Source organism: Silene latifolia, unplaced genomic scaffold (assembly GCF_048544455.1).
Source record: "Silene latifolia isolate original U9 population unplaced genomic scaffold, ASM4854445v1 scaffold_472, whole genome shotgun sequence".
Taxonomy (NCBI): Eukaryota; Viridiplantae; Streptophyta; class Magnoliopsida; order Caryophyllales; family Caryophyllaceae; genus Silene; species Silene latifolia.
The window spans coordinates 6,083-18,163 of record NW_027413388.1 but is presented as its reverse complement, the minus strand read 5'-3'; the positions used below and the strand labels follow the sequence as shown (position 1 = coordinate 18,163).

At 37.2% G+C, this 12,081-nt stretch overlaps 1 protein-coding gene across 1 annotated transcript; it reads right to left on the bottom strand.

The window, feature by feature from the left end:
• Window positions 1–3,087: 3,087 nt before the first annotated feature.
• Window positions 3,088–7,326, bottom strand: LOC141639619 (uncharacterized). The gene is made up of 5 exons (XM_074448693.1): window positions 6,187–7,326; window positions 5,770–5,900; window positions 5,548–5,688; window positions 3,622–4,039; window positions 3,088–3,531 (listed from the first exon to the last, which is right to left on the bottom strand). The coding sequence occupies exons 1-5, from the start codon at window positions 7,324–7,326 to the stop codon at window positions 3,088–3,090; spliced, it is 2,274 nt and encodes a 757-aa protein (XP_074304794.1).
• Window positions 7,327–12,081: the final 4,755 nt, after the last annotated feature.

Sequence of the window (12,081 nt, the reverse complement as noted above, 5' to 3'; positions counted from 1 at the left end):
TTTGATTTGATCCTGGTCACGCCACCGGTGGGGGAATGGAGCGAGAGTCAATAAAGGTCTCCATATGCCTTGCGCATCTTCATTGCCCCCCAAACGATTTCTCTCGACCATAGTAATGTAAGCGGGCTTTGGTTCGAATTTCCGGCATCTCCCTAACTCGAACCCCTTGTATAAATTATCGGTGTCGGCTCGAAAAACTAGCTATACTTGCTTCCTCGGCCATGACCGGAATTTCCGGAGAAGTAACTCGTCTCAAGAAGAAGTGGAAACGGTGAAGACTTGGGTCTTCTTCAATGATCGTGATAGCTTGACTACTCGCTCTTCCTCTCGGTAATACTCTTTGTGTTCGCCTCAACTCGCGCAAGGATCTCTCAAGCTCGGGGTTCAATGGTACTAATTCTCCACCCCGTGACTGCGCGTATAAGAGTAAACTACAAAAAGAATATAAGAAGAGTTTAAGGAACAAGTCCCTTAAACGAGAAAAACAAAATAAAAACAACTAAAATTAGGACTATTGCCTCCCCCAAACGGCGCCAAAATTTGATACCCGTCGTTGTGAGTACCAAAGATAAAATTTATAATCTCCTATTAAGACTAACCTAGGCTAGTGGTAAAATCCGCATGAGGAGGCTTGTAAACTTTAGTTGATTTATGTTCAGTCTGAGGTAACTATTGTGGGGGTTGATTTGAATTGGTCTATAGCTAATAACAATAAAAAGAAAATAAACTAAAAATACGATTTAAACAGATAAAAGAAGGGTACTAGGATGGTCGGGTCATTATAGCTTCGGCGGCAGCAAACTAAGTTGGTCTGAATCAAACACATGTGAGGCGGGAAATAAGAGGTCCTCTCGGTCCACTCCTAACAAATAGCATCTCTCGATCTCGCTATAGGTCCCTAATGTCACTAATACTAACTTTCGTCCTGAAAAGTGACTAATGGTCTAAACTATACCTATCTTTCGATCTTAGCACAGTTTAGTCGATTTAATTGACGGTCAAATAACCTTCCCTATCTTTCGATCTAATGGGTCGGTCACAAAATAGGTATCTAACTGGTCGGATGCATTCGATTTGTTAAATACAAGATTAAAAACAATTAAAACGAAGGATAACCTTACAAGGTCAGTCGATCAACCAACAATGTCAGTCGATCGACTGACACGCGGGTTCAGTCCGTGTTCAATCTAGTGCCGCCTATGCTACAATTCCCCTACATCCTAGCACTATAGATTTAGCTACTCATGCTAAGGGTAGAAACAACAACATAAACGATAAAACTAGCTACTGAATTCATGCTTAAAACAGGAAAGGAAGCAATTAACATGCAATAATAAAGATGGTTTCGGGAATCTACTAGCAATTCTAATCTATTAGCAAAATAAATGAACTGAAAGTAAACAGGAAGAATACCGAATTGCAGGGGAAAGATTGATTATTAAGAACCGAAATTCCGATGCTCACAATAATCCCAAACCCTAACTATTCGATAAAGAACTTGAATGAAAACTTAATGTAAAACTCCATGTAAAACTCTGAATAAAAGACTTCCTTTTAAACTGATGATCTAGGTTACGTTATATAGGAAATATACGTAACATCTTATTCCAAAACCTAAACACAATGGGCTTTAAGTTCCTCGATCTTTTAATTCTCGTCCTGGCGATGATGTGGTCGATCGACTAAGCGGGAGGTCGATCGATGGATCTCAAAGAACGATAGCTCGATCCCGATAGTTGGTCGATCGATCGGGGTCTAGTCGATCGAACCTGAGCCGCTAATTGACTTCTTTAAACTCGTGGACTCGTCTTTTGGGCCTTGGATTGCGCACCAAGCTCGTTCCTTAAGCAATTCCTTTACGTCATTTGCAATGCAGATTACTCGGGGACGGATTTGGCTTGATTTCCCGCTGAATTCTTCACATTTCTGCAATAACGTACAAAATACGGAAGTAGACGGAAATAGGGAGAAATGTAGCATATACTACACAAATGAGCTCTGAAATGCGTGTAAAAAGAGATGTAAAACATCATATAAATGACACGCATCACATATACACATGGTGAACCCACAACTTATCAGGTTTAGTTGCTGTCCACCAAGCTAGTTTGCCTATAGTAGCAGTATTCCACAGCAAACTCCATTTCAGGCCAAGACCTCCTTCTTTCTTTGGAGTACAAATTTTCTGCCATGCATCATAGGAGTCTTATTATACTCAGTACCTCCTTCCCAAAGAAAATTCCTACAAATTGCATCTACTCTTTAAATAACTCCTTTAGGCAGGACAAACATGGAAGCCTAATATGTGTGCATAGTAGATAATACTGAGCTTACCAAGGTGAGTCTACCTGCAAAGGATAACTTCTGAGCACCAAGGCTTATAATTCTATTCACAATCTTTTTAATTAGGACTGCACAGTCTTTGATCTTCAGTCTGCTAGCTGTAATAGGTACTCCCAAGATACTTAAAAGGTAAGTTACCTTCTATGAATCCAGAGATGGACAAGATTTCTTTTTTCAGGCCACTACGCACACCATTAAAGTATGCACTGGATTTTTGAGGATTCATTTTCAGTCCATAAGCATTAGAGAAAGCAGAGAAGGCCCTCGAGCAACATCATAAACTGAGCATTACCTTTACAGAACATTAACAAGTCATCTGCAAACATCAGGTGAGTTAGCTTCATTTCTTTACACATAGGGTGAAAGTTAAACTGCAACTTCTCAGTAGCACATTGCAAAATTCGACTTAAGTATTCTATGCACAGAGTGAATAAAAGAGGGGAAATGGGGTCTCCATGTCTTAAACCCTTCTTGCCATAAAAAAAAGCCAAAGGTTTCTCCATTTATGGCTAAGCTGAAGGCAGCACAAGATACAAACTCTATCACCAAATATTTGAATTTATTAGGGAAACTGAAGGCAGCAAGAATTTCTCCCATGACCCTCCAACTGACTGAGTCATATGCCTTCATTAGATCCATTTTGAACATACATCTTGGAGAGCAGGCTTGTCTATTATATAATTTAACCAAATCCTGACAGACCATGATGTTCTCAATTATGCTCCTTCCTCTAATAAACCCTCCCTAATTCTTACTTATCAAATCAGGTAATACCTTAGCAAGTCTGTTACACAGGAGTTTGGATATGCATTTATACAAAACATTGCAGCAGGCAATAGGCCTGAACTGAGTAACAGAAGTAGGCATTTTGCATTTAGGGATTAGGGTTATAGTTGTAGCATTGATATGTTTGAGGAGCTTCCCAGTTGTAAACACATCCATTATAGCCTCACTGACCTCATTCCCTATCACAGACCAGGAATATTTAAAAAAGGAGTTGGAGTAACCATCTGGTCCTGGTGCTTTATGATCAGGGATAGAAAAAATAACATCTTTAATCTCCTGAGGTGTAACAGGGGACATCATCTGCTCCCAGTGCTGATCAGTGTAGACACTACCTCTTTGGATAATTCGAGGATTCACATAATCAATACTCACTTCAGTTCCCAAGAGATATGTTGTAGTACTCTAGAAAGGAGTCATAGATCCCTTTAGGATCTGAGTGATCCATGCCATGCATATCCTTAACACTTATTATTCGATTCCTCATAAACCTACTTTTAATGACTCCATGGAAATATTAATATTGCAGTCTCCATCTTTAGTCCATGCAATCTTAGCTTTCTGACTAAGGAACAATGTGCATGCTTGCTGTAGCTCTTTCACCTCCTCATGTGCTTGTTTCTCTTTCTCTAACCAGTTAACATCTCTAGGATCAAGAGCAACCTGAGTTTGAATATATTCAAGATTCTTTAGTGCCCTCATAGTACAGTTCTCAATATCATCAAAATGATCCTTATTAAACCTCCTCATATGGGACTTCAACTGCTTCAACTTTTTAACAATCTTAAACATCTTTGTCCCTTCAATATTACTCTTCCACCAATTAATAAGATTAGGAATGAAATAAGGTGACTTCCCCCCACATAGTATAGTATTTAAAGGACTTCTTGAAATTATCTTGCTGACTTGCACTCTGGATTAGACAAGGAGTATGATCAAATGTCTCCTCAGGTAGAAAATTGGCATACATGTCATTCATCTCTACACTCCATTTCGAATTTATAAGAACCCTTTGTAACACCCCCATACTCCAAGTGCCTTACCAAGACCACTTAAGGCATGAGAATGCTACCATCTCGGTTACTCGAGGCAATGAATATCAAATAGACCATAAAGAAACATACTTTAATAATTAAGTTTAAAGCGATACAAAACCAAATCCAAAACTGATAAAGTAAAATACAACCGTTCTCAAAAGTGCTAATCCAAAAGAAATAAACTAGTTCATGACACAGCGGAAGACTACTAAACAGCTCATGATGACTCAACCCAGCTATCTCATGCGCATCAACTCATACCTGCTCAACAACTGCTCACCATCCCTAAATGGATCACCACAATTTTTAAAACAATTAAACGGGGTCAGTACTTATTACACAAAACAAACAGCTGCAATAAAACAATACTGCAAATCAATCCATTCAACCCAACTCCATCACATCACCACACACCTGACTACACACTAAAGTGTGTAGTCCTGCTAGAATACTCATCGCAACAAATATTCCACACCGCCAGTGGGGGACCGCAGCCGTTCCCACCTAAGCCCCGCTCATCTCATCCGAGCGATAAACCCAAGTTCCTAAATGTGCACATCCCTTCTGTGACAGGTTCTACAGAAGGCGAATCAAAGGCGTGAAGCCACTCTCGCAAGTGACTCCACTCGGCCGAGGGCGCACCTCGCAAATCACAAACAATTATACGGTAATCACATTATACTATCAATAATCACCAACTCCAAAAACCAATACCAATAAGATATACAACAACAACAACTAATCACCAACAAAACCATATAATCAATACTGAGTAGGGAAACCCTACCTGGAATAGCAATCACACGAGACCGTCACAGCAGCTAATCAAAACTTTTCCTCTACGAATCCTCCTCCTATAACATATAATCACATAATTACCAACTAATCATCATGATACACTCAAAACCCCCAAATCTACCAAATTAGAGTTTAAAACAAACTTACTAAATCATTATAAAAATTATACAAGAAGCTTACCCTTGACACGACGATCACAACGGTATAACGAACGAGACAATCCGACGATCCTCGCCTTGGGATTTGCTAATAATGTGATGGATGCGATATACGTAACTCTTGTTCTTTTCTTGAAAGGTTTTAGAATGTTAAAAGTGATTAAGCAAAGTGACGGAAGCCCTTTTATATTAATCTCGCATTATTAAAAAAACTCGGCTAAACAATCCCGTAAAACACACTTACTCGATCGAGTAAGTGACTTACTCGATCGAGTGCCGCTTACTCGATCGAGTGTCACACTTACTCGATCGAATACCCAACAGGCAGACTACTGTTTTGCGAAAAAACATACTTACTCGACAGAGTAAGTCCCACTCGATAGAGTACCCACAAACATAGAAAACCATAGTATTACACCTTGTCTAACCTGCTATATACTCTAGTGGCAAAGTCCTGCTTATTGTTCCAGGTGAAGAATGAACCAATGGCAGGGCTATACACAAGAGTACACCTATCCAGACACTTCTGAAAATCATTAATCTCAGCATTTGTACTATCACCACCAAGCCTTTCAGAATGAGATAAAGCACAATTAAAATCACCACACACAACTCAAGACTCATTGATATTATCTGCAAACTTTGCTAACTGTTCCCAAAGAGGAAGTCTCTCAGTAAGATCATTGAAGGCATACACCATAGAAAGAAAAAACCTCTGATTAGAGCTGATCTCAGTAACCCTCATGTTGATACACTGAGTTGAGTAATCAAGAAAGTCCACCTGAAAGACAGCAGCATTCCATAAAATCCAGATCCTACCACCCTTATGCCATCTATTATTAGTAGTAATGCTCCATCCATCAACTAGAATACCATTTAAACTATTTAGAGACAAAGCTTTAATCTTTGTCACAAGGAGCCCAGACAAACCCACATTATTTATATGCATAAACCATTTAATGTATCTTAGTTTTGTAGGATTATTAAGGCCCCTGACATTCCAAAACCCAAGGCTATGCATTCCCCGCCACATGGTGAGGAATACTACCACTTATCCCAATGCCTACCTTGGGTGTTGTTGAACCATTTAGAGATTCTAGAAAAGTATGCTGACCAAACCTATGAACAATATAGCCACCATCAGCCAACTCTTGCCTACTCAATCTAATGATGGGCCTTGCTGGAGCTGGACCTGAGCTATATGTTCCAGACTTGTTCCAAACTACAGGTGTTTTCAGTTGAATCTCAACATGATGCTTAACAGGAGCAGTCTCAACAGGAGGAGTCGAATTACTTGAACTGGACTCCTCATGGTTCACATTAGCTTTAGTAACTTGTTTAGGTTTCCAAATTTTAGCCCATGGCTTGCCTTTAACTGGAGCCACTGGTGGTTTCTTCTTAGCTTTCCTGCACTCAGCAGTACTATGTCCTATGCCTTTGCATACATCACACACCAGCGGTTTCCATTCAAATTTTACCTCAATAACAATCAAGTTTCCATGTTCATCAATAAATTTGACTTTATTAGGTAGTGGGTTGCCTATCTGAACCTCAATCATTACCTGTACAAACCCTAACCGAGTTTTATCCTCTGTGGCTACATCACATTTAATAAACTCCCCTATCAATCCCGAGATCTTACCAATCCCTTTCCCCCAGAATTTCAATGGCAGATTATGCAATCTAACCCACACAGGAACTAACTTAACCTCATGTTTAATTAACTCTATTGCAGGAGTCCATGGATTAACTATGAGAGGCTTATTGTCAAACAGAAAGTGTCCCTGTTTCAACATAGCATCTCTAGCTGCTTTGCTCTTAAAACAAACTAAGAATACACTATTAGGAAGAAAAGAGAGTTTGTCTACCTGATGGTTCAACCAAAGTCGTCTAATGAAGCCCTCTACTATTTCCCATGGAGGATTTACTCCTAAGATGAAGCAATACACTGAGTTCTGCCAATAATCCATCTCCACCTTAACCTCATCAGTTGTAAACTGAAGAAGCCCAGGACCCTGTTCCTCCACAACAACCTCAATAGGTTCAGCAACAGGTGGATTACTGACGTTAAGAAGCGGTTCATCCTCAACTAAAGTTTCCAAACTTAGAGCAGGAACACCCACAACTTCGTGAATATGCTTTTCCTTATGATTATCAGCCGTAGAAGGTCCCTGGTTATTTCTGGTTAGAGCCGGGAATTCTTCCATACTAGAATGAGATAAGAGATCAAACTTAATACCATTTTTTATTGATTTTTTTGTGCATTAATCAAGAAGACGAAGAAGATCGACTATTTTTTGCGGTTGTCGTCATGATTTTCAGCTAACAGATCCTTAGGTATTCTTTTCCTCACTTTTTTGTATTTTCCTATTTTCCTCTTTCTATCTCTAACCCATTTTTTAAGTTGATGCCAAGTTAAACTTTACCATCTTGAATTTTCATGTGTCACATGCATATAATTAAAGAAAATAAAAAAAAATTAAGTTGTACAATAGAATGTAAATGTTAATGAACTTTTTAGATTCCTCTCATCTTTATATATTATATATATATATATATATATATATATATATATATATATATATATATATATATATATATATATATATATATATATATATATATAGATATATTAGTAATTAATAATTAATTCACTCTGCATACTAATTTAACATCTAATTCTTTTTCTTAAATGATGATTTTTTTAGCTTTCCTCTCCTTATTTATACTACCTATACACATTGCCATATTTTTTTCTACAATTATAATCTCTTGCATTACCCCAATATTTCAATTTATCTACCTTAAAACACCTTTGAGATTTTATTCATTTTTTTAATAAAACATGTTAAAAAATTGATTAAAACTCTTCATAATACTTAACACCCACAAAATTAATTAATACTTTTTCCTATTTAATTAATTTTTATAATAAAATATGTTAATAAATTGATTAAAACTCTTCATATTACTTAACCCCCACCATTTTCATTAACATTTTTTTCTTATTTAATTCACCTCTTGAGTTTCTCGGCATTCAATTATGTAGCCATAATATATTGGATTAATTCATGAGAATAATCCGAACTATTACCCACCTTCTTAAAATAATCCCAATTACATTTTATTCCAAAATAAACCAATCTTTAAGTACCTTTCTCTTACAACACACTAGATGACTGGCTACTTGAGTACTTGGTTTATAGGTCATCACTTTCCAAAAATTAACATTAATCCTTCACTATACGTCAAATGCACCATTAACTATAAGCTTCCCCCAACCACCACCATATCACTCATCACTCACTATTCACCATAAAACCTCATCATTAGCGTCCACCACCTACCACCATCAGATGCGTCACCCGTCACCATGCTCTGACCCACCACAATTCCTTGCCATTGGATTATCGGGAATTCTGTTTCGCCAACACCAAAGCTGCCATGCCACCATCCACACAAAACCGCCAATACACAACTCACGGACCATCAAAATCCGCATCTTACGTGCATAAGACTCTGTCACCAGATAAGACCATCATTCATGTCTCCATTGAACCCAGGTAGTGCGACCAACATAGCGCACTTTTTCATCTCCGGCGGCCACCAAATCGATCCACCATGGCTCGAACTCCAGACTCTCTCCAATGCGGCTCAAGCCCATAAATCACCACGCACAACCAATCGACCCATCAGGTTCAATTAAACCATCGAAGCGTCGGATGTAAATTTGCCAATAATGGAGTTGGGGTTTATGGATGAAGAGATGAAGGGAAGAGACACACGATGAGCGGTGAGTGAGAAGGCGACCGACAACTATGGTAAGAGGCGAATGAAGGAGAAAGCAGAAAAGGTGCACGTGAGTTTGAGGGTAGTGAAATGGCGAAAATGTGTTATTCACTTGTTAACATTGGTTAATAGGTCATTTCAACCGGATTTTACAGGTCAAAATTAACCCAAGTCTATTTTAGAAGATGGGGTGATAGTTTGGTTTATTTTGGAATAAAATGTAGTTGGGATTATTTTAAGAAGGTGGCTAATAGTTCGGATTATTCTCATGAATTAATCCTAATATATTTTGTGTTCATATTTTAATTATAAATCATTCTAAAGAATTAAATTAATTTTTCAATTTTCATTTTATTATTATAGTTTGATTGACTTTTAGTTTTTTGGCAGATACTTCTTCATTGAAGCGACATAAAACATTACATCTGACAATTCTTGGAAGATTTATTGCCAAACATTTTGTGTATAAACCTAGATTATCTTTGCTGCAACAATTTTGCATATAATACCTTTTTTTCCTTAATTTTTAGTCAAGAGGTCAATGGGTCACAAACCAAATAACTCAAGTGTGTAAAAGATTATGCGAGTAAGCCAATAAGCTTAGACATTTTTGCTAATATAGTGTAAGGAGATATTTTAGAGTTGTAACTAAGAATTTTTACAAAGTATAACAATGTTTATGCAGGAAATATCGGTATACTTCCATTAACATTATAAGGATTATAACGAAATTATAAATATGAAAACTAGTCATAAATGAAATGCATAAACAAAATAGAATAGGGATTAAGAATCAACCTTCGGTCCTAGCAATTATGGCCTAAGAACAATATCGAAATCGATATTCGCCTAATCGATGCACCCAAGATGATATGAGATATGCCTTTGTTCTTGCTAGAATGGATCCCAAAATTCACTAATTAATTTAGGGTTTTTGTGTGATTTTGATGAGATAATATTAGGCTAAGAATTTGGTTAGAAAAATGAATCCCCTTCTCCTATTATATCCGAAAATAAGAGAATAAAAAGGGAGATAATTTTTCCTTCCTTTACTCGGTTTGACCGAGACCCCAACCACCAAAATGAGGATATAATCTTCTTATTTTGGTTGTTGTTAAATTGTATATTATATGTATTATTTATCAATTGTCATATATATATCGACATGTATTAATAAGTCCACTTATAACAGCTTGCAGTCGATTTATCAATACCAGTCTATCAATATTTATTATGACAATATTGTATAATATATACATTAACTATAAATATCGCATATTTATAATTTGCTTATTAAATATAACCGTTTATGTTTAATTACGAATTAACATCTTAATTCGTTTAAGCTAACATTATATACAATAATTAAATCACTACTACAATTTTAGGTTAAGAGGACGCCCCTTAGAGGATGGTTGGGGATGGGACCGTCTTATATCGGTCAATAAATTTGGCGCCATTAGCGATCACATCAATAGAACGATTAATTGAGACACCCGTCCTCGTATTAAAAGTAACAAGGACGGTTGGTCAATAAAACCGTCCTCTTATTAATAAACAAGGCGGTTATGTACTAGAACAGTCTTCTTATTTTTTACTACTGGCTATCAAAATTCCCTCGCCGGTTATTACCTTCCCCAGTTCCCCTCTTATTCAATCAACCCATACACTCGATCGTTATACCCAAGCATCACCGCATCTCGTTACCACCATCACCGCCCTTGTTACCACCAGCGCTCCTCGCAAACAACAACTACCATGTTCTCCTTCATCATCGCCCTAACGCACCACCACCGATCGTCTTAACTTAAGTTTGCCAAAATCCAAGGTAATTTCAATTTTCTCATTTATTTCGTTTCACTTTTAATTTTATTGCTGTCATATTTTGTGTAAAATGAGTATTTTATGCCTCAATTTATACCTAATTTGTACTTTTTTTTCAAGTGATTATCGTCCGTGCGTAAGATTGTTGTTCTGATTTTAGTTTATTAGGACTCGTCCATGTTTTCCGATTTGAGATTAACCATCGTAACGAAAGACATGTTGCAAGTGGGCCTGGTTTGTTGCAAGTGTTATTGAGGTTCTTGGGAAGGGCAAGTTCCTTGTTGAGTACAAGGATCTAACAACAGAAGATAACACACAATATGTGAGAGAAGAGGTTGATGCCCTTCACATTAGACCTTGTCCTCCAAATACTGAAACAGTCGACACGTTCAAGCAGTATGATGATGTTGATGCTCTTTATAATGATGGATGGCGGGTCGGCATCATATCCGTAGTCCTTTGTCCCTCAATATATAAAGTCTATTTGATGCGGGAGCATTGGAAGATAGCGAAAATGAAGTGCTCATTAGTCGAAATGTAACTCAAATTACAGAAGGTTTCAAAATGGGGTCAAGTTATGTGACGATGTTGAAATGGGAGAGCAATGAAGATGGCGGAGCTGGAAACACGCTTCCCTAAGCCGTGTAGGAGCACGAAATTCCAGCCATGTTAGGAGACACGATTTCCTAAATTGTGTTGGATTAGCTATTAGTTTATTTTACTGTTTTCAAATAAAATTAGGAAACTCTATATTTCCTAAATCCAAATAAAATTAGGAAACTCTATATTTCCTAATCCGAGTTTTAGTTAGTTTCCACAAATCTGATTTTTATTAGTTAATAATTATATAATAAGTTTCCTAGTTAATTTAGGAAAGATAGCTTGAAAGATAAGTTGAGGAATTAGATCTCGAGTCAGATTGTGACGTCGAGTAGGACTATAAATAAGGACCGATTGTGGCCTTATTTTTCAGATTATTTTCAGAAATACAATAAAGTTTACTGTTCGTAAAACTTGTGTCAATCTTGCGAGATTAGATTAGGACTCTTCCTTGCGAGGCTGAGTTATAGCAAATCGAGCTATAACCTTGCGAGGTTAGAACAAGATTCGCTAATCTATCCTGTTCTTTGTTCCAAATTCACGCAATTACCAATAATATTTCCTTGTTTTCTGATCTTATACACGACATACTCAACTAATCAATAATTCCGCTGCAATTTAAACTATCGTTACATTCTAACGACCTAATTCTATATCAAATTGGTATCAGAGCAAGGTTCAGATTTATTCCTTAATAGATCTGTCTTGGGAAGTTGTTAATTATGGTTAACGACAAAGATGGTACTCCG

Bases quoted from the DNA above. Each gene is read 5' to 3' on its own strand.
- LOC141639619 (XM_074448693.1), bottom strand. From the start codon at position 7,326: ATGGAAGAATTCCCGGCTCTAACCAGAAATAACCAGGGACCTTCTACG. The intron at 5,901-6,186 runs GTAGGCATTGGG...GCTGTCTTTCAG, and splicing joins ATGGTTCAACAACACCCAAG to GTGGACTTTCTTGATTACTC. The intron at 5,689-5,769 runs GTTAGCAAAGTT...TCATTCTGAAAG, and splicing joins AGACTTCCTCTTTGGGAACA to GCTTGGTGGTGATAGTACAA.